At 48.8% G+C, this 22,961-nt stretch overlaps 1 protein-coding gene across 2 annotated transcripts in view; it reads right to left on the bottom strand.

Annotated features, from left to right (window-relative positions):
• NHS (NHS actin remodeling regulator) overlaps window positions 1-14,409 on the bottom strand; it is a 342,634-nt gene extending 328,225 nt beyond the window's left edge. For both annotated transcript variants that reach the window (XM_045471842.1, XM_045471843.1), the window contains exon 1: window positions 13,257-14,409. In XM_045471842.1, the coding sequence (XP_045327798.1) occupies window positions 13,257-13,803 (547 nt within the window). In that variant the 5' untranslated portion in view covers window positions 13,804-14,409. The remainder of the gene's footprint in view (window positions 1-13,256) is intronic.
• Between the last annotated feature and the right edge of the window lie 8,552 nt (window positions 14,410-22,961).

The following is a 22,961-nucleotide window of genomic DNA, read 5'->3' as shown; positions in this document are numbered from 1 at the left end:
CACTCGGCACCACTTCCACGACAGCACACATCCTAAGCCAGGCCTTGCCCGCCATCAGAAGTCCACGGCCCCCGAGAGTGAGGGCCTAATGGCTGCCAGACGCTAAATTGTTCTCGCAGAGCTCCACGACAGGAGTTAGGCCAGCCAGGCCAGAAAGCAGGGTGGCGTTCTTCGGTCCTCATTTTTACCACACGTCCACCTGGCCACAATATTTACGGTGGTTGAGGAGCCACAGGGGGTGGGTTTTATCCACTTTTATACCTATTTCCTTTACCTAAGCCCGTGATAATAATCATGATGAAACAGCGATGAAAACGGTGGCATACGTGGCCTACAGCTCTTAGCCCTCACTGGGTTTTCGGTGTATGCGCCACACGGTGCCACGCCATCCACAGGCGGACTCACTTCATCTTTACCACGGTTCTCCATGGGGGGGGGTACTAACGGTGTCCCCATCTCACAGGGAAGGAAACTACGGCACAGAAGCTACGAATGTGTCTAAGACGCCACAGCTGGCAAGTGGTGGGGCTGAGAGGATCAAAGGCCAACATATACTTCCAGAAAAGTGAGCAGGATGAGGACCACAGCCTGTGATCACGACAAAATTCCCATCCCTTGGGGAACAAACCTTGAACCATGCTGACCAGGCCACAGAAGACACGCAGAACAACTTGGAAAGACAACTACAAGGGGACAAAGTGAAGCGTCTCTCTGGGTTTTTTTGGTTTCGTCTCTTTAACTTTCCTTCTCACTCAACGGCCATTAAAGCCTTTGAGGTGACAAATCCAGAAAACCCAAGAGGGCTTCAGATGCGCACTGCCAAGCCAATACTCTTAACAGCCTGCCCCGCTCGCTGTCTTTTCTCCAGTGTACTTGGAAGTGAACCCCACTTCTCATCATCTCATCCCCCGCCCCATCACCAGCCTGAGGTTCGCTGGTCTTAGGGTGTGGGGCAAAGAGTTAAAATAAAGCCACACAAGTGGCAACCTTATGCAATGTATTTTTCTTCGTGCAATTGGATTAGTTTTAATTAGCAGAGGCTAAAACTTTGCCAGATGAGCACTCGTGACATCTGATACCTGAGCCGACTTCCAACATCTCTTCTCTCACACTGAAGGCATTTAACCCAAGTGAAACTCAGGAAACCTTCCACGGTGTCCTTCCCGGGGTCTCGTCTCGGTTTGTCCACTTTCCCCCACACCGCCCCAAACTCTGAAGTTCCTGTTCGTGAAGCAAAAAGCCCCAGGATTTCTCACAGGGAAAAGGATTTCTGCGGCAGTTATTCGTGCTGCACCGCCCACCTCCGCCCCCAACCCCGAAGTTCATCTCAAGTAACCAACTCTCCATAAACACGTGCCATCTTGCTGTTGAAGCTCTGCAGGGGTGAGGAGGGGCTGGCTGAGGCAGAACTCTGATGCGAAGTTAAAAAGGAAAATACAGCTTTACTTGCATTATTAAAATATAAATGCAGGCTCAAGGAAGAGAGTCCAGATGCATGCTGGAGAGAAACATAAATATTGATATTAAATTCTAATGAACATTATGTCTCACTGGCTGTCGTGTCTCCTCTTTGCTCCCTCAGACGTCTAGCACTCAAAATCAAGAGTAGGTGAACTCCAGAACGGGGCTTCTTATTTCACAGGTCTAGATGCACTCAGACAGAATAATCAGAAATCAGATTTTCAAAAACTTTGGTCACCCTCCACCCAGGCTTCGAGCATCAGCATTGGCTGAAAACACATGTACAAATCAGTACCCCCCGCCACTTCCAAATTGGCCCAAGGTGAACAAGGTCGTTTTTTTCATGTCCCTTAAAATGCTATTTTAGCTTTATCTTAAGAAAAACTCCTACTTCTTTTTTTTTTTTATTTTTTTTTAACGTTTATTTATTTTTGAGACAGAGAGAGTCAGAGCATGAACGGGGGAGGGTCAGAGAGAGAGGGAGACACAGAATCTGAAATAGGCCCCGGGCTCTGAGCTGTCAGCACAGAGCCCGACGCGGGGCTCGAACTCACAGACCGTGAGATCATGACCCGAGCTGAAGTCGGACGCTCAACCAACTGAGCCACCCAGGCGCCCCAAAAACTCCTACTTCTAAGCAAATCCCGCGGCCTCTGAGGCCAGATTCTGATCCCTCCGCCCCGATCCTGCCTACAGCTCAGCACCAAGATGTTATCGACAGCCAGCGCCATCAGGCCAAAGGGAGGAAACGCCACCGTTCCAAACTGTCTGAGTCGGATCCTCCGGGAGAGCCCTGAAAACATTTCTTCCATGCCCATAGTCATACAACAGGCCCGGCAGGGGCTGGGGTGAGGGCACCCGAGTTCAAACACTGCTCTCCTAACTCAAACGAGCATTATCCATCTGGAACGCGGGAATAGTCTGTATCATACTAGGGGTGTGGGTCGCACAGGTGAATACAGTTGTTAAAACTCATCAAACCACACACTGGACGGTATGGAAAGTAGACCTTGATTTTATTTGAGTTTTTTTTTTTTTTTTTTTTTTTTTTTAGGTCTCAGTTAGAACACCTTTTAAAATCGTCCAAGGCAGCAAAATATGATTAATCAACAAGACTCTGGAAGCGCGGACTCCCTTGACATTCAGAAGTGGCTTTACAAAAGGCATCTGACACATGTGAGAATTTGCTCGCGCTCCTAGAAGGACTGGGACACGTTGTAACATGGTTTCCTTTGAAGCGCGTCTGGCAGGGTAAGAGGGGAGGAGAGTTTTCCTTTCCCCTTCAATTTTATGCCCTCCTGTATGGGTCGCATTGCCTAGCCCTAAAACATGAATCAAAAAATGTCAACAGCTCTAAAGTGGATCCAACCACTTCTTATTACTTCCGCCAAACCACCTCCGTCTCTCTCACCAGGAAAGCTGCAGCCGCCTCCCACTTGCTCCCTCTGCTTCTAGCCCTGCCTCCCCGCAGCCTTCTCCAGTCCCAAGAGCCGATGTGACCCCTTCCAACTCTAAGTCAGTGCTGCTACTCCTAGGCTTACAACACTCCACTGAGGCCCCATTTCACTCAGAGTAAAAGGCCTCAAAACGGCCTACAAGACCCTCCATGAGGCACCCTCTGCCCCTCTCCTCCCTGGCTCCCCCCTCTTCTCCCACTCTTCTCCTTATGCCACATCCACCACACGGGCCGGCCCCTTTGCCATCCCTTCACCAAGCCAAGCATGCTCTCGCCTCAGGGCCTTTGTACCAGCCCCGCTTCCCTCTGCCAGAGCCCTCTTCCTCCAGCTCTTTCCGACCTGGGCTCAAAGGCTGCTCCCTCCGTGAGGTCTACCTGACCACACCATTTCAAGCAGCAACTCCGGGTACCCGAGTGGCTCTGTTGGTGGAGCAACTGACTCTCCATCTCGGCTCAGGTCCCGTTCTCAGGGTCGTGAGTTCAAGCTCCACGTGGGGCTCCACACTGGGCACGGAGCCTACCTCAAAAAAAAAAAAAATTAAAATAAAAAACGAAAATAGCAACCCCACACCCACAAACCTTGTCAGGTTCGAGTCCTCTGGCTGGCCCTCAGTTTCTTTTTGGCCCCTAACACAGCCTCCTAAGAGGCTTTGTAATCCCCTTAAAGGTGTGATGTTTGTTCTTTATGGTTTTTCTCTCTCTGCCGAAAGCTCTTTGTAATGGCTTGCTCACGGATGAAACTCCAGTGCCTAGAAGAGTGCCTGGCCTATAATAAATGAACGAAGCTACATAATAAGAGCATCGGTCAAATTTTATTTCTGTACTTCCCTGCATAACCAAAAGAGCCCCCAAAGAGCATAGAAATCTCAATAGTTCGCTGACCGTGCACAGGGACATTGCACTGTTTGGCCGGCTGTCTCCTTCCCCTGACCCAGCATCTCACAGACTTAGGCACAAGGTTCACCTACCTGGACAAAATGACCACGTGCCTCCCACTCTGCATGCTCCGATTACAGCGCCAAGGAAATGACAGCCAGTAATGACCAGGGGCTCATCACGTGCCAGGCACGGTTTTCAGTGCCCGTACACCTTGACTCCTTCGATCCTGCCAACAACCAGATGCCAGGAAGTACTCTTGGTACCTCCATCCCATAACAGACCAAGAAAAACAATTCGAGAAATTGTCCAAAGTCACACAGCTTTGAAGGGGTGGAGCTGGGATTTGAGCCCTCGTGGTCTGACTCCAGAGCCTGCACTCTGAACCACATACTCACTTGCTTCTCAACAATTAGATAACCCGGATGCTCGCCAAACTTACTCAAACGGAGCCTAAGCAAACGCCAAAGGTCATGAACTCCAGACCTTTCCCTCAGAACAGAGAACAAGGACACGAGGTTCCCCCGGGGGTCCTAAAAGAAAGAGATGAGCACTCTGATTCTCTGCCTTTCACAAACCAAGTGCCTTGGAGTCAGAGAAATCGACCCTAGGACCCAGAAAGTCCCCTTGCAGTCCAATGCTGTGGTCATCCTATGGCCAAAACACCAAGAGTCCCCAAAATAAACTCTTTATCCATTCTCTGTAAGAACATTTAAAGGGCCCCTCTGATGGCTGTGAGTCCCGTTTGAGCCAAACTAACCTCAGTTCGCTTTTGAGTAGGGTTATTAGATGGGGAGATCAAAGGAATGCTACAGACATATGGTATCTTGATCTCAGCAAACCATTTGACAGTCGCTCGTGATGGTAAATCTTGTGGGCAAGGTGAAGAAATGTGGTTTGAATGGGAAGGTGGGGGGTGCATCTGTGGCAGCTGCAACAATGGTACCCAAGGAATGGTGATTGACAGACATCATCTCGGAGGGACACTGACGGTACTGCCTGCCAACCGACTCTGGCCTTGAGTCCATCTGAACAATCATTTTAGCAAAGATGTGGATGACGGGCTAGAATCATGTTTATGTCTGCAGAGAGCAAAATGCTGTGGGCAGTAGCTGACACATTGCATCAAGATTTTAAACCATCACCACTGATTGGAAATGAAAGAGCAAGGCAAGCAAGATTCAATTGAACAGAGACAATGGGGGAGTCTTGTGAAATTTAAGTTCAAAATACCAAGCGCACAATGGAGTAGAGGAAGCCCCGTGTAAAACAACTGCCGCTGGAAAGGGAAGTTTGCGGGCCCTAAGAGCAATAATGCGGCAACGATGCCCTGCAATGGTTAAAACAACAAGGGCCACTGGGCCACCTCAGTCCAGCAGAGTGTTCAAACGAAGAAAGCAACGGGTCCACTTGTGCCCTGCAACCCTCGATGGGAGGTTGGATTTGATAGGTGCTCGGGCCTTTCCCAACTCTGAGAATCCCAAGATTCTCCAACTCTTGTTAAATTCATTTTATTCTTGGTTAATTTCACATCGAAGGACTTAGGTACTTCACAGTTAAGTCATCTTTCAGCATATGGACGCCCAGGTCTTCAGATTCCTGTTTCAGTACACCCTAACCTTCTCATGTTTGTTAGGGAATTGAGCAGTGGACATTGACGTCAGAAACAAAACTGGACCGTGCCTGTCTTAATCATTCACAATGATGAGCTAGACGGGATCTCTGCCCTTTGTGGGCTTGCAGTGTGGTTGAGGGCTTTCCAAATCCTTGTTTCCACAAATTTAGATCTTAGAATGAGAGCCTTACATTGAGAAACCACTCCCATCTCATATTTATTTAGTTAGTTAGTTATTGAGAGAGCGTGCGCGCAAGCAGAGGACAGGCAGAGAGAGAATCTTAAGCAGGTTCCATGCTCAGCAGGGAGCCCTATGTGGGGCTCGATCCCACAAACCATGGGATCATGACCTAAGCCAAAATCAAGAGTCAGATGTTAACCCACTGAGCCACCCAGGTGCCCCCCCCCCTCATTATTTTTTCACTTATTATTAAGATGTGATTCATGAGGAATTCTTGATGCAAAAAGAACTTTGAGGAATTTTTGTGATTGATGGTTTGTTCCAGGCATACTCTTCCTATGATTTCTAAGTACAGTGTCCTACAAAATCTTGTGTTCCATGATTTTTAATAGTAAAAATAAAGGAAAAAGAAATAAAATTGAGCTGTCAAATCAAAATTCCAATCACATTTAAAATTGTCTCTGTCCCTAAAATTTCAAAGCATTATATGAAGTCAATGAATTCTTAAGACTCGGACGATAGAAGAGATTTCATATGTCATTGCAATTTAAAGGTAATGCCCATTAAAGGTAGACCAGAAGCTCTGAGACTGGAGACATTTCTGAGAGCTTATGTGGAATTTACACTTTCCTGACGGCATTATGTGGGAAAGGCCTCCACAAACAGGAAGAAAAAAAAAATCTTTTTTGTTACCGTCTTAGCATTCTCAGCCCCACAGAATCTCAAGGATTTCCTAGGTAAAGTGGTTCAATAGTTTTGATTTAAAAGCCCAATCCAGTACAGCAAGAAAAGTCTAGAAAGAAATGTGTTGCTGTTACTAGTTATGAGGAAATTACAACCATGAATTATTAACCTTTGAAAGATTGCTTTCTTCTCAGTTGTTCCGTGATGGATTTAAAAGCAGCTTTCAATGGAGCTGTTAGGATCTCATAACGCATCAGAGAAGCTCGCTGAGCAGACAGGAGGAAAAGAAATCTAACCACAGTTGCTGAAACATCCAAAACAACACTGCAAGGAGGGGGGCGGGGTGTTGCAAGTGGTAGAACAGACAGAATGGGGGAGGGGGAAAGAATCATCCCTCTAGGAGCAGAATGAACCCGTGATTAGTGTTACCATATGAGCCCAAAATGATGAATTTACCCAATGTGTTACTTCCTAGTATCTTTCTGGGTTTAGCAGTTTCTGTGTCCGCTCTGCTCTGGCTGAAATGCTTCTCAAATAGGGAGCTTGGATCTCCAGGGGCCATCACTGACCCCATTCCACAGGTCCATAAACAGTACTCTCAAAGGCTGACAAATGGAACACTAAAGAGTGGATGTGTCTTCATCATAGTAGACTTGGGTTCCTTCTGTACCCCTTCTCACCCCTGAAGCACTGAAGATATGCCCTAAAGGGTAAGAGGTTATTTCCGGACCCACTGCAGAGCATCTGGGAGGGGCCAGGCATGTGGCTAATATAATAATCCTGGGGCAAACAGCTCAAGGAAAAAGAGTGAGAAACATCACCTCTCCTATACTCCTAGCCCTATGTCTCTGCCCTCACAGTTTAAAAATTAAACAGATTGTTTTGGTCCAGGTTCCCCCAGACCCTATGAGTGCAAATACAAGTTCAAGTAGTTTATGTGGAAAGCAACCCCAAGAACCACCCACAGGGGAATGAGACAGTGAGATGGAGAAAGGGAGGCCGAGAATACACAGTGCATTATCAAACAAGTCAGCACGGTGGGCACCTAGAGCTCAATCCTACTGGGGTGCCCTGAGAGATGGCGTATAACATTCAAGGAAGCTGAGGCATTTGTCCACCAATGCCCCATCCATCAATGGTTGAGCGCTGCTTCAGGAGCATTTAACTCACCGCCACTTCTGGCTTCCCCTACATTCAAGACCAACCGTGGTCCATTAGCCAGGGAAAAAAGCCCCAGGCAGAGTCAGGAGTTTACCATAAGCAGCCTTCAGCATGTGAGGTGAGGGCTGGAGGAATACAGACAGAGTGCCAACACTGGAGGCTGTTTGGAATGAGAAAAGCTAAAAGTTAGCACAGAGTTCTAGAAAACTTGTAGGTGGGGAGGTGGTTGGCAAGGAACTGGGTTCCACTTCACGGAGGAGATGCTGTGTTGGCTGAGTATCAAAGAATGAGTAGGAATCAGCCAGTGAAATGTTCCAGAAGCAAAGAGTAGTATACACATAGGCATGAAGAATGAGAAAGCCTGGCAAGTTGGGGAATGCCCAAGAGCTCAGTACGACTGGATTAGGGTAATAGATGGAGAAGACAGAGAGGGACAATGGGTAGAAGGGCAAGAGATGAAGCTTGTCAAGTGGACAGAAGCATATTGAGAAGGGCCTTGATTTTAATATAGTAATTCCCCTGGATTTGTGTGGCAGTGCATGGGAGAAAAGTCTAGTGCTTGGGGGCATAGCTTGTGGACTCAGCCCTGGATCCTAATTCAAGGCTCCAGCATTTTCTAGCTGTTGCTACCTGGAGCAAGTTGCTAATCGTCAGTAAAGTGGGAAACTAACAGTAGCTCTCTCACAGAGTTATTGTGAGGACTGAATAAGTAATTCATATGACTAGCACAAGGCCTGACATAGAGCACAACTGAATAAATGCTAGCTACAAAATAAAATCAATCCACTCGCTAGATGACAGAAGTGTCACTTCGGTGCAACGGAGAAATGACAGTCTTTTCATTAAGTGGCAATGGATTAATTGTGCATCGATATGGAAAAAATTAATCTTGACCCCCTACCTCACACCATTTGCAACTATCAACGCCCTATGACTCATGACTGTAAATGACAAAGGCAAAACAAAAAACTTCTATAACACAGAAGAATATCTTTATGACCTTGGGGTCGGCAAAGATTTTAAGAACAAACAGAACAGAACACAAAAAACACTAGCCATAAGGAAAAAGATTGATAAACTGAACTACAAAAAAATAAGAATTTCTGCTCACCAAAAGATAACACTCGGAGAGTAAAAAGGCAAGCCACAGAGTTAGAGAAGGTATTTGCAACACCTAGAGCTCACAAATGACATATATCCACAATATATAAAGAACATCTAGGGGCGCCTGGGTGGCGCAGTCGGTTAAGCGTCCGACTTCAGCCAGGTCACGATCTCACGGTCCGTGAGTTCGAGCCCCGCGTCAGGTTCTGGGCTGATGGCTCAGAGCCTGGAGCCTGTTTCCGATTCTGTGTCTCCCTCTCTCTCTGCCCCTCCCCCGTTCATACTCTGTCTCTCTCTGTCCCAAAAATAAATAAACGTTGAAAAAAAAATTAAAAAAAAAAAAAAAAAGAACATCTACAAGACAATTTTAAAAGGCACAAGAAATCTTACTGAAAAATGAGCAAAGGCCATGAACAGGTAACAAAACAGCATATCCAAAGGGTCAAAAATATACACGAAAAGGTGCTCAATCTCACAAGCCACCAGAGAAATGCAAATTAAAACCACAATGAGATCTTTACTATTCTAACCCACCAGTGTAGCTACAATTAAAAACACAGTACCAGTGTTGGTGAGGATGCGGAGCAACTGGAACTTTCACATACTTCTGGGAGTACAAATTGGTATAACCAGTTTAGAAAACGGTAGGCAGTAGCTACCAAAGCCAAACATATACATCCCCTGTGCTCCAGCAATTCCACTCTTAGATATATATCAAACAGTTGGGGATATATTAGGTCATCAAAACACATGCAGAAAAATGTTTGTGGCAATAGCCCTAAACTAGAAACAACCAAAATGTCCATCATCAGGAGAATGGGTCAACAAATAGAGGAACATGCATGCAGCGGAATGTTTTTCAGCAACAAGAATGAACCATCTACTGTATATGTAACAACATGGAAGAAATCTTACAAACATAATGTTGGGGGAACAGTGCTAGACACAAAAAGTATATACTATGTGACTCCACTTACATAAAGTTCAAAACCAAAACAATCTAACTGATGGGGGTAGAAGTCAGAATAGTGGTTACCTTTGGAGTGGGGGACAGTGACTGGTAAAGGGAGGTTGTTTCAGGATACGGCCATGTTTTATTTCTTGATCTGGGTGACGGTTACATGAGTTGTTCACTTTGCGAAAATTAACCAAACTGCACACTTACGGTCTCTGCACTTTTCTATGAGAATGTTAAGCTTCACTACAAAACCTACTTTAAAACTCAGTAACTAAATACAATCAACAGCAACCAAAACGCCAACGATATTAAAATGTCTAAGGATGAATGGCTGGGGGTCGAGGCTCGTGAAGTAATTCCAAAGTCTCAGGTTTTAGTGACTGAAAAGATGGACTTACTTCAAGTTTACGACCATAAATCTCAGCAGGCTCTCAACACAGCCAGGTAATTCTGCTTCCTTACTGCCTCCGTGTTCCCTCCCTGAGACAACATTAACACCCTGCCTTCTCTCCTCACATCACTGACACCATCTCGGCTGATGACCCCACCATGCACCACACTGAGAAAAACCCGCTGTAATCATGTAGGAGCACCCCATCCCCCCCCCCCCACACACACCAGCTCAGCAGCCTGCCAGCCATCTCTACCCGTACATGGCAAAAATACAAAACTATTGGTGCCACACACACACACACACACACACACACACACACACACACTAAAATATCCACTCCTCCATTAATTAGCCTTACCCATTCCTGGAAATAGTACCCCCTTCTACAAGTTGTTTAAGAGCAAAAAAAAATCTAGGAGTCGTCCATAATAATTTTTTTTCCTCTCCTCTCTGGTACCCAATCCAATTAATAAATCCTGTCAATTGTATTTCCAACATGAATTCAGAATCCTACCACCTTTCACAATCTCTATAGGTACCTCTCAAGTCCTGACCACCATCACCAGTCACCCTGTCTAACTGGTCCAGCCGCCTCCAGACTTGCCTCCAGAGTGACTTCACTTAAGTATATGCCAGATCGGGTCACCCTGCAAAAACCACCCCAGCCTGGCTCAGGGCAACAGAAAGCAGCTGTCCGTGGATAAAGCAGCCTGCAGACGACATAGGGATGGTGTTCAGGGCGGGAAGGCCATCCAGGGGGTATGGAGGTACCCAGACCCCTTCAAATGTGGAGAAAAGGAAGCAGGGGTTATTTTTAGGCTTCCTCTCCCTTTGAAACTCCCTTAGGCCTTGAACAATGCTGAAGGGAGATGCATCACAGAGTAGATGCCAGTGGTAGTCCACCCACAGCCCCTGTGCCCTCCCCAGAGGACCCCCGCAGACATTCCTGTACACAACACAGGCTTTGTGCAACTGTCTACCTGGCCCAGGAGCCTGCAGAGCACACACACGGAGCCGGCGCCAGGAGCCAGGGAGTTCGTGCTCCAAGTGTTACTTTCCATCGGTTGAGGGGTAGAAGTTGGTGCGTAAGTACTGAAGCTTCCTCACCCCTCAGCAGAACACTTGTGAGGGGGGTGCTGGATTGAATCCCAGTTGCCCACAGTGGTAACCAACTCAAAACATGCATGAACTTTCCTCCCTTCCCTGTCTCACCTCTCCACGCCCCCCTTGTGCTTCCAGGAATCTGCTCTCAAAGAAACTACTTGCACAGAAATCCTTATCTCTGGGTCTGCATGCTAGGAAGCCCACCCAAAAACACAGAACGTTGTGTCTTTCCTTCCAAAGGTTAGGTTTTCTATGACACCAGACGACAACAATGCCATCCTAAGTGTACATGGACAAAAGAAGAGAGAGATCTGGACACAGATTGTGGACACAATGTTTTAGAAAAATTAAAAAATGATGGATTTTAAGCCCATCCCTGGGTAGTAATTAGCCCCATCTTTATTTATCTAGCCATGTATAAATACATATAAAGAGTACTCCTGTAAAAGAACCTGGAAGGACTGTGTTAAATTCCAGATACATAACTGCCCACTACTGTCTCTAAAGAAAGAGGGGAGAAGGGGGCACATTCTGCCCCAGCACTGCGTTTCACTTGTGTGAAATCTAATTTAAGGAGCCATGTGCCCCCTCCACACACACACAGAAATGTATGCACCACTCAACGGTCTGCAAAACTTCCCTCCAGTTCTTTTGAAGTGAACTCACCACTCACCCCAACCGCACTCCCCAGATATCAGCGCTGTAGAAAGTGAAGGGCTTGTCCCTGCTGTGTGGTTTGGGGTAAAAAAGGAGGCAGGATTAAAGCGCTCATTTCAAGTCCCAGAAGTAAAATATGACTTGGCCTACGGCAATCCTAATTCTTTCCAGAACTCATCCCGGAATTGCCCTTTTAAACAACCAGTCATTAACCCAACTCTGGGTCTTTTATAGCTTCGAAAACCGATCGCGCACATCATTTATTCATTAGGCTTATTATTATTATTGTTATTGCAGAAAAGCAGCGAATTCCCGGGGCGCGGCGCAATGGGGTTTTTGTTGCGGGAGGGGGGGGTGCGCCAGTGGGGAGCGTCGGCGAGGACGCAGGGCTGGGTGGCAGGGCAGAGGTGCCCGGAAATCCCCGAGGAAGGATGCCGCGACAGCGCCCCCGCCCCGCGCGCTTCGAGGCCACCGCGCTCGGGCGCAGCTGCTGCAGCAACGGGGGAACCTTCTTATGTAAGTGAGAGCCGCTGACATCACCTTCGCCGCGAGCGTCGCAGCCGGACTAGGCGCCAAAGGACCGGCGCGCGGGCCTAGTGCCCCCGCCCACCGTCGGTTCGTTCCTAAAGGATTCTGCCGCCGCCTGATTTGACCGACCGTGCGCCAACGGACCCTCCGGAGCGCCTCTGGGAGGGCAGATGACACAGAATGACATTAAGTGGGAGCCCTAGTGTGTCGCAAGAGTGAAGTTAAAGGGCAGCAAAGATGCCCAAGGGTCTTCCACACGCGGGTGGATTTGGGTGACAGGACGCGGTGGAGGAGTGGCGGGGGGGGGGGGGGCGGGAACGGGGACACGCCTCCGGGATGCTCCGAAGGCAGATGGCACACAGAGCCATTTAGTAGGAACCCTGCGCTGGCGGGTGCCGAAAAGATGCCCAGGGAGCTCATGGATCTCTCCAGGGCCCGGGCCACTCCTCCCTCCACGCCCTTCCCCGCGGCCCCTCCGGGCCACAAGGCTGGAGCAGAGGCTTTGGAGTTCACTTGCGAGGAGTGCTGCGCCGCGCTGCGTCGCACCCCAGCTCAAGGCACAAGTTCGGGGCTAGGCGCAGACCCTGTGGTGACAGTAAGAGTGACAAAACCCCTACGGCGTGGCAGAAGCCCTAAAAGGACACTCGCTACCCCTCGAGCCCCCCCAAACACGCATGGGGGGTACTACATAGGGCTCGGGGCTGGGAGGCTGGAAACCACAAAAGTTGCACCAATCCCCCGCCGCCCCGGGGAGGGACGGGGTAGATGAGCTCCGGAGATGAATGACAGACCCCCCCTACCTCCCGGGTCCCCATACACGCTCCCTCTCGGCCCGCGTCTGCCCGCGAGTTCCGAGGCCGCCCCTTTAACTTTCTCCCCGCCGCGACTGCATCCCTGTCTCCAGCCCAGCCCGAACTCCCAGCCAGAGGAGGGCTGGGGTGGGTCCCGGAGGAGGGGAGGGTGGGGAAGGGACAGTAAGGTGCAAGCTGCAGCAGCCGCGGCGCCAGGATTGCGGTGACCGGGGAGGGCGCGAGGGTGCGGCGCCGGAGCGGAGGGGCGGACGGCGCGGGTACTCACGGACTGCCTCCTGCTTGGGGTCCAGCGTGCCGAGGACGCGCTGCACGCCACCGAGCTTGCCCTGCAGCGCCCAGACGCGGCGGTGGGTCAGCTGGATGTCGCTCTCAAGCTCCTGGAAGAGGCTGCACGCGTGCCGGGCCACGTCCGAGAGCTGCCGGAGGACGCGGGCCAGCGCGGCGTTGCTGACTGCGCACAGGTCCAGCATGAGCAGCACGGCCGCGGCCGCCGCCGAGGACGCCTCGCCCGCCGCGGCCGCGGCCGCCGCCTCCGCGACCCCCGCCGCGCTCTCCTCGCCCGCTGCTGGCGCCTCTCCGTGCGGCGGCTGCGCCTGGTCGGTCGGGGCGGGCGGCGGCGGCCCGGGTGGCGCGGGGGGCACACGGGGAGGTTCCTCCGGCCCGGGCGCCACGGCCTCGTCCCGTCGGCCGGGCGGCTGCAGGGGCGGCGGCGGCTCGGCGCTGCCTCCGTTCGCGTCCTCCGCCGGGCCGGGCGCCGGGCGCCGCTGCCGGCACAGCCATTGCGGCTCCACGATCCTCTTGGCGAAAGGCATCCCGCGAAGCCGGGCCGCGACTTTCTGGTCTCTTCAAAGAGCCCCTGGCGAGCGGGTAACCGGGCGCGCCCACCTGGGCGGAGAGGGAGCGGGAGTCGGGCAAAGGCGCGACCGGGCGGTCCGGGTACGCGGGGGCTCCTCCGTTCACCTGGTCTCCTCCTCTTCCCCGCCCCTCTAGCAAATCAGTCCACCTGGTCCTCCTCCGGGCGCACCGTTCCCTGGGTAGGATGACAAGAGCCGGGCACGGAAATCCGGGGGGTGCGCCTGGGCTCTCCTCACTTGCTTCCAACCCCGGTCGGCTGGCTCAGCTCCATCATTCCTGCCTCGCCGCCGCCGCTGCCGCCGCCCCGGCCGCTGCCGCCGCCACCGCCTATATAAATGGGCGTGTATGTGTGTGTGTGTGTATGTGTGTGTGTGCGTGCGCGTGTGTCTGTCTGAGTGTGTGTGTGTGCGCGCGTGTCTCGGTGTGAGTGTGTGCGCGCGCCTCAGTTTGAAAGTACCCCGGCGCAGGCCTCTCCCCGCGCGCCCCTCGGCCGCCCCGGGGAGCGACTGCGCCCGGGATCTCACTCCCTCTCTGGGCGGGCGGGGAGGAGGTTTCGGAAAGGCGCTTTGAAAACCCGGAGAGAGGAATCCGCCTCCAGCCCGGGCGCAGGAGGCGGCGCGGGGGCGGCGGGGCGGACGCAGGGCGGAGGGAGGCCGGGGCGAGGGGGGCGCAGCGCCCTGTGCGGCCGCTGGGAGTCACTGGTGGCCTCGCCGCGCCTGGCGCGCTCCGACGCGCAGACACTTCCTCGCACCCCAAGGGGTTAGGATAGAGACTCTCAGCGTGGTGGGGGCGGGGAGTCCTCAAATTGAGGCTGGGGTTGTGGGTAGCGAGCGCAGAAGCCGGAGGGTGGGGTACTGGGGATGCGGCAGATTTGGCGTGTTGGAGCAAGTTGCTTCGCCGAATTCCAGCTCTGAAGCAAGTCCTTTGGGTTCTTAGCAGGAAAAACTGGGCTGCCCCTCGGAGAGCCCCGGGCTCCGTGAGCGCAGTGAGACAGATGGGCTGGGAGGTAATGGGGCTCGGGCGCTTCCCAGAGTGGCCAGGGTGCGGTCTATACCTCTTCCCAGGCAACTCTCCCGCCGCCTGCGCTGGGCCAGGTCTCTAAAGAATATCATGAATGAGGCCCAAACCACCAATGAGCGAAAGCCCCAGAAAACTGCTTGCAAAACTCATTGACACGTTAGGTGAGATAAGCCGGATCACCTGCGCGTTACCCTACTGTGCTGATCACACACAGGGATTTTAGAGTTCTTTATCGGCGAGATGATGATTCCCAGAAGAAAGTTTTCCCCTTCAGCTAACTGAAAGGTATAATTTCTAAAAATGCATGTATTTCGATTGCAGCGGGCTGCAGGCTGGATGCTGTCAGCCTAAAACCTAAAAAAAGAGTTTGGGAAATGTTAATAAAACACATGCTTTCATCCCTCCAAAAAGAATACTGTAAAAATATTTTTTTTTTATTCTAAAGCCACAAGCCAGATCTTGGGAATGCAGCCTTCATTTCATGTGTCTAAAGAGAACATGGAAAAAATATGTTTTATGGCAACAATAAAGTCCTCCAGTCCTGCCCTGGTGCCTCCTCTCTCCCTGCCTTTAGTGGGAGCCTGCACAGGGCCCCACAGTCAGCACTTTGGACCGGCCCACACTTTGGTTATAAAGGCTTCAACAGACCCTTCTCTTATTTTACAAAAAAAAAAAAAAAAAAAAAAAAGGCAAGGGAATGTCCTCGTTTGTAAAAGATCCAGGGTGGGAATTTGGGGGCAAAGAGCCGTGATGTCTGCAAGGTATACACAAATGGCTCAGTAACAACAGCAAGAATAATGATAACAATAATGTCCATGTACAAAGAAAAGAATATGGCAAAATAACGTGTCTAAGTAAAGGGCATTGGGGTCATCGTACATTTCCTGCAACTGCAAATTTGATTTTGTTTCCAAGCAAACAGTGAAAGAAAGAAAACATTTTTGGAAAAGGGTGTTTTAGGAGTTTCTTTTTTTTTAATCTCGCGAATCTAAAAAGCTTAGAGCTGGTTGTTTTCAAATTTAGCTTTACTTGTTAATATGTTCAAAATTCTGAACATGCGTTCTGCTAGGTGGCCAAGCCACACACGCCTCCCTAAACAAATGGAGGCATAAAGAACAATGAGGGGTTTTAAAGGCATCCAGTTAGCAAGCCTGTGGCAAGTCTGCCCTGCCTCTCACTCCCCCTCGCCCTGCGCTGCCCTATTAATAGCTTCAGGGGGCCAGGGGAGTGGGCCCAGATGAGCCCTGATGTAAGCAGTGAGTGGTGTGGGGCTGATACTCCTAAGGGGAGCTTCTGGACATTGTTGAGTTCCTGCCCCAGACCCCAGGGCCCCTGCCCACTGCCACAGGAGACTGAAGAAGAGGGGAGGAGGAGTCCTCCTCCAGGCCCCGGAGCCGGGAGGATTCCAGGGGGCAGTTAAGTTCAAGAACAGGCTAGGGATGTTGGTGTCTGCCCCAAAGTGGTCAGCATAGACCGAAGTCAAGATTTCAAAATGAATTCAAAGCACAGTTCAACCATGCGAAAAGGAAAACTCTCTTTGTAATCTCCTGGGCTCCTGGTCATGTGCTGGCAAAGCCATTTGGTTCAAAAGTAAAAGCTTTGATTATGGCTTTTGAGCTCCTTCCCTCTCAGTCCGCTGTAAGGTACGAATAAAATCGCCTCTAGAAAGGTGATTGTTATACATCTGTAACGCCACCTAAATAGACACTAGGTGTTAGCTTTGCAAGCACAGCTTTAAGGGGCACACCTGGGTGGCCCAGTCAATTAAGCCTCGGACTTCAGCTCAGGTCATGATTTCCAGGTTCCTGAGTTTGAGCCCCGCATGGGGCTCTGCTGACAGCGGAAAGCCTGCTTTGGATCCTCTGTCCCCGTCTCTCTCTGCCCTCCTCTGCTTTCTCTCTTTCTCTCTCTCTCTCAAAAATAAACATTTTTTTTTTTAAAAAGCACAGCTTTAAGACAACCCCCTGGCCTCACTGTACCCCTTCCCTATGTGGCTTACCACCCCCCAGCCGCCCCCACACACAGTCTTCAGTTTGGTTCCTAATGTATAGAACTGAAATACTGAAATCAATAAAAGCGTAGCAACCACATGTAATCATGATGAGATGTATGAATATTCTTTTTTATGTTTATTTATTTAGAGAGAGAGTGCCCACACAAGCGGGGGAGGGGCAGAGAGAGAGACAGAGAGAGAGAATCGCAAGCAGGCTCCGCTGTCAGTGCACAGCCCAACCCAGCGTTCAGTCTCATGAATCATGACATCACGACCTGAGCTGGAATCAACAGTCAGATGCTTAACCAACTGAGCCACCCAGGTGCCACGTATGAATGTACTTAATGCTGATGAGTTTTCCACAGGAGCTGTGCCTTTCTTATTCAAATCCCCAATTGCACCATTTTACTCTGACCTTTCCCACAAAAAACCTCTCTTGATCATGCGCCCCCCCCCCACCATGCGTACATCTTTACCCCCATGAGCTTGTAGCCAAAATGGAACGGAAAGGCAGCATTTGAAAATGACCCCATGGCCTGTTCCCCGGCAGTCAAACTCATGCGGCTCAAAGGCCAGGACGATTTCCCCACAGATGCTAATGTTCAGTCAGCATAGACCTAGCGCCATGGTAAAATGAATGAAATCCCCCGTCCACGTCACGATGCCCCACAGTTCTGCCCCTGCCCGCTGCAGCCCGGTAGGAACCAGGGCCAATAGTCAGGTTCCTCTAGAGCCTCGCAAGCAACAAAACAGATTCCTGAGAGGTTCTTCACCAAAAATGTCTGTTCTGTTTCAAATATCCCAGCCCTGATGCTGCACCATCATTATTTATACTTGAAAAATATTTCTTTTGTCCAGGAAATTCCAGGAGATACATGAGCTTGTTAGCATAATCATGTAATTATAGTGACTGGAGTCTCCCTTCTTCCACCCAATTGCACCTATTCCGCACCTAATCATTTTAATTCACTCCTAAAAGCCCTGCCACTAAGTAAAAAGCTGTTAAATAAAAAGCGTTTTCATTAATTTTATTGGGAAAAATTACGAGCATTCCATCCCAACCTGTTACCCAAACCACTTCACAGATAGAAAAATATGTCAGGTTTACATAAGGAAAAAGCAACAACTTGAAAGTAAATGAACACGGTTTGTCCTTAAAATGTAATGTTCAAATTTCTTATCATGGAGGTGCGCTGTACTTGCCGAAGGACGAAGAGCGGACTCACGAGTGGGCAGCTGATGGCTGGAGGAGGAGGGAAAGGTTGCCATTTGCACCGTATGACTCCCCAATAGTTCCCCGGGAAACTACTGGGGAGTCATGTGGCTCACATTCAAGCGGAAACCCTTTTGGAGCTCATGGCTATCCTATACTGGAACTGCACCCGCAAATATAGTTATGGCACACAAAAACAACTGTAGGGCAAGATAAAAGCGAAAGATGAGAGAGGCACGAAACATGTGGGAAGGAGGCATCCGCAGAGTCAACAGAAGGGCTGCGGAAGACTTTGCTGGCTCCTCTCTTGCCCGCGCCAGGAGGCCACCATTCCACGATCCCCAGGAGGTCCTCCCAAGTTTTATGTTAGCTTCTGATCTCTGACACTGACCAACTCCGTGATTCCTCTGGCTTTCCTGGTTCCCGGGAGGAAGCCAGCAGCCCGTGGGGTCGGCCCCCTTGTCCGAAGGAGCACGCATTCTCCCAGAGCTATGGTTCACAGCAGAGACACTGTGTCCAAAGCCTTCAGGGCTTCGTTTTTGAAACCCAAAAGCCCAAGTTCTTCTGGTTCAAGAACCTTAAATTTGGCTTTGTGTACCTATGTCCCCAGGAAACGCCAGGGGGAGGAATTCATTAATATATAAAAATATGAAGCCATAAGCACAGGGACATTAATATTGACAACTATCGTGTGTATCGTTTTTAGAGGGGAGACCGCATGGCCCTACTGAAGGTTGTCCTTTGTTTCAGTTTGTGCTTTTCTTCCTCAAGAATCCTCATTTAGTCCATCAGGTAGGAAGGGCAAGGGTTTCTCTCTGTATTTTACTGACAGGGAAACATGGGCAGGAAAAAAAAATGATGCCATTAAGTGGTTTTTCCAAAATGCCAAAGACTATGAATCCAAAGACTGTTGGAACCAGCTTTTTTATCTTCCCTGCAAAGAACTGTTGATTATTCACATTGTTTCCAATGGGAGAAATGTTGAGTTCTTTCTTATCTTCAAGACCCGTAGCCTCACATTTTACAACTGAATATAATTTTAAACATGCCAAATCTGGATCTAGTCAGAACTCCAAATACATCAAAATAACGACAGAGTTAAAGCAGATGGTGATAGCAAACAAGAAAGTTTCATTCACTGATTCTTTCTTCTGGTTATGCAACAAACATTTACTGGAAGCTCTCTTTACTGAGTGCAAACATCTACTGGGTGCTCAGACCTCTGTTGGCTGTCAGGGATATAAAAGGAAAGAAGACATAAACATCGCTCTCAAGGGGTGGAGTAAATAGACTTGTAAACAAATAATGGTAGTACAAGGCCAGCAAGCTATAATAGAGATAAGAATTAAGTGCGAGTCCGAATCCCAGAGCGATTAACACCGTCTGGGGGGCACACAGGGATTCTAAAAGCAACGCTAGCTTCAGTGCAGGTTCTTACAGCTTAGGGACGGAACAACTAAAGCTGAGACCAAGCGTGAGCACACGGTTGAAAGGAAAACAGTGGCCAGAATTAAGAACCCCTCCAGCCAGCTGCAAGAGGAGATGTGCTTTTGACTAGAATCATCAAACGGCCCTTCCAACAAGTCTTTTTTAAAAATCCTAGAAACCAGTGGGTAGGAGAAAGAATGTGGAAATTGTGTTGTTTCTTTAAAGCTGATTCGTAATTTTTCACTCTTTGGCAGGGCTGAGTTTACAAAGAGGAAGTCGACTTTTAATATATTTACTATAAAGGAAAGTCTTCAGTTGGGTAAAATGAAGCACGTCTCTAGAGCACGTGGCGCTAATAAAGCCAAACAGCCACTCCCCAAGGGCTCATAAGCTCCCCCCACCAGCACCTCCCCTTTTTTCGAACTGTTCAGGATTGGCTTTCCAAGCTCCCTTCTGCGAGGACGAGGACGAAAACACCCAGCGCTGGCCTTGACCCAGAGGAAGTGCTTTTGACTGTGGTGGTCCTGAAATAAATCAGCTCTTTTTGAGAGGAACTTGAGGGAGTGCCATCTACAGCTCGCATTATCAGTCTGGGACTGAGTCCTTGTGAACAGCAGTGGCGGCAAACTGCAAACTTTATCAAGATTGTAGTGCTCATTAAGGAAGTGAAATTGAGCCAGATTTGAAGGAAAGCGCTGTAGTAATTACAGAGTTATGAAGATTTAAAAGCTATGCGCCTGGGCACGCAGAGCACAACGTGTTTCCTTTGGGTTCAGAGACACCGCAATTACAGGGCTTAAGGGGAGCAAAGCACCAAATTAGAACTCCCCATTAGTTTGATGAATCACTGATGTAAGTGCGGGCACCGGAAGCGGCTGTGGCTCAGCCTGATTTCTGTCCCTTCCTCAGCTCCCCTTTTTCCCCTCTACTTCCTTTATCCAGATGAGGGGTTCAGGGAAGAACACAAACCTTGGATGAATGCTAAGAAATTGGGTACAAGGAAGTTAAAACTTTCTGAAGCTCGAGGCGCCTGGGTGGCTCAGTCGGTTGAGCATCGGACTCTGGATTTGGGCTCGGGTCAGGATCTTGCAGTTCGTGAGATTGAGCCTCGCGTCCATCCGTGGGTCTTGGTCTCTGCACTGACAGCAGGAGCCTGCTTGGGATACTCTCTTGCCCTCTCTGCCCCTCCCCCGCTCTCTCTCAAAATAAATAAACATTAAAAAAAAAAAAAAAGCAAACTTCCTGAGGTCCCAATAGTTCATTTTTGCTTTTGTTTCTCTTGCCTCCACAGACATGTCAAGTAAAAAGTTGCTGTGGCGAAGGTCAAAGAGATTGCTGCCTGTTTTCTCCCGTAGGATTTTGATGGTTTCCTGTGTCGCATTTAGGTCTTTCATCCTTCTGCACATCAAAGGAAACAATCAACAAAGCTAAAAGGCAACCGACAGAATAGGAGAAGGTATTTGCAAATAACATATTGTATAAAGGGTAGGTATCCGAAATCTATAAAGAACTTACTGAAATCAACACCCAAAAAACAAATAATCCAGTGAAGAAATGGGCAAAAGACATGAACAGACACTTTTCCAAAGAAGCCATCCAGATGGTAAACACACACATGGAAAAATGCTCAACATCACTCATCATCAGGGAAATACAAATCAAAAAAACCACAATGAGATACCACCGCACAACGGTCAGGATGGCTAACATTAACAACTTAAGAAACAACAGATGTTGGCGAGGATGCGGAAAAAGGGGAACCCTTTTGCACCATTGGTGGGAATGCAAACTGATGCAGACACTCTGGAAAACAGTATGGAGGTTCCTCAAAAAATTAAAAATAGAACGACCCTACAACCCAGCAATTGCACTACTAGGAATTTATCCAAAGGATACAAAAATTCGAAGCGGCACATGCACCCCAATGTTTATAGCAGTGCTATCAACAATAGCCAAATTATGGAAAGAGCCCAAATGTCCATCAACTGATGAATGGATAAAGAAGATGTGGTACACACACACAATGGAATACTACTCGGCGGTGAAAAAGAATGAAACTTTGCCATTTGCAACAACATGGAAGGAAATGGAGGATATTACGTTAAGTGAAATAAGTCAGTCAGAGAAAGACAGATATATGATTTCACTCATGTGGAACATGAGAAACACAACAGATGAACACAGGGGAAGGGAAGGAAAAATAAGATCAAAACAGAGAGGGAGGCAAACCATAAGAGACTCTTAAATACAGAGAACAAACTGAGGGTTGCTGGAGGAGAAGTGGGTGGGGGGATGGGCTAAATGGGTGAAGGGCTTTAAGGAGGACACTTGTCGGGATGAGCACTGGGTGTCATATGTAAGAGATGAATCACTGGGTTCTACTCCTAAAGCCAAGACTATACTGTATGTTAAGTAAGTTGCATATAAAAAAATAAAAGTAAAAAAAAATTTCTGAAGCTTAATGATTTCCCTACGTTGATGTGGGCTTTGCCAAGAGTTGTATAATAGCATGTTCTTTCTTCTTCCTGGGCTGTTAAATGGTAATAGTACAATGACATGTTAGTAAATCTAATAAGAAAACCAGAGAATAAAGTATTTTACGTGGGTGTAGAACAAGTTAGCAACCCCACAGGAAGCTCACTGAGATAATAATATATGATATTGCATAAGACACACTAGATCAAACAAACAAAAAATAATAATATCTAGCTAATTAGCAAGAGTGGGTGAAAGCCTGGTTCTTTGTAAGGCACGGTTAGACTCTTCTGATCAACCTAGCAAATCTACTTGCAGAAATGCTGTCTTGCCCTGGAAAATGCTGCCGGTGGTGTGAGGTAAGTATTTCAGGGTCAGGTTATTTGACTCTGTGCCCCCACATCAATACGACGAAAAAGTACAGCCAATTTTTTTATGAATGGGGAACACAAAGGCACGAAGAGGTCAACACGCTAATTCAAACCCAGCATGACCACTCAGAGAAACAACTCTAAATGAAAATCCAGAGCTCATGGCTCCAAGGCACTTTGCTGGACAGGCCAGCCTTTAAATTGTGCACCGAGGTGACGCTTGGTGGGAAAGGTGATTTTGTCAGCGGGAGATTTTTAAATAAAATACGTTACCAAAATTTACTTGGTGACCCTTCTCATATCTGCGCATGAACTACAGGCCTCCTGGGATCAAACGTGAGACAACCGACCAGCCATGCCTCTTAAATTATTTTTTTTCGGAGGTGTTTTCTTTCTGCGCCTCAACTGTAAAGATCCAGGAATAACAGCCCAGTGCACAAAGCAGACATTTTTATTTCTCATCCTGTCTCGACGGCCTCATAATGGTTCCATAAGAGTCTGGAAATAATGAAAGCTTCTCCATGGAGGAACACAAGACTCACCGTAAGGAACGATGGCACTACGAGTCTCCTACGGTAACAGCAACACGAGCAGAAACATTCCAGGAGTCTGAGT

This window comes from Leopardus geoffroyi, chromosome X, assembly GCF_018350155.1.
Source record: "Leopardus geoffroyi isolate Oge1 chromosome X, O.geoffroyi_Oge1_pat1.0, whole genome shotgun sequence".
NCBI classification, from domain to species: Eukaryota; Metazoa; Chordata; class Mammalia; order Carnivora; family Felidae; genus Leopardus; species Leopardus geoffroyi.
This window is presented reverse-complemented; position numbering and strand designations above follow the sequence as displayed.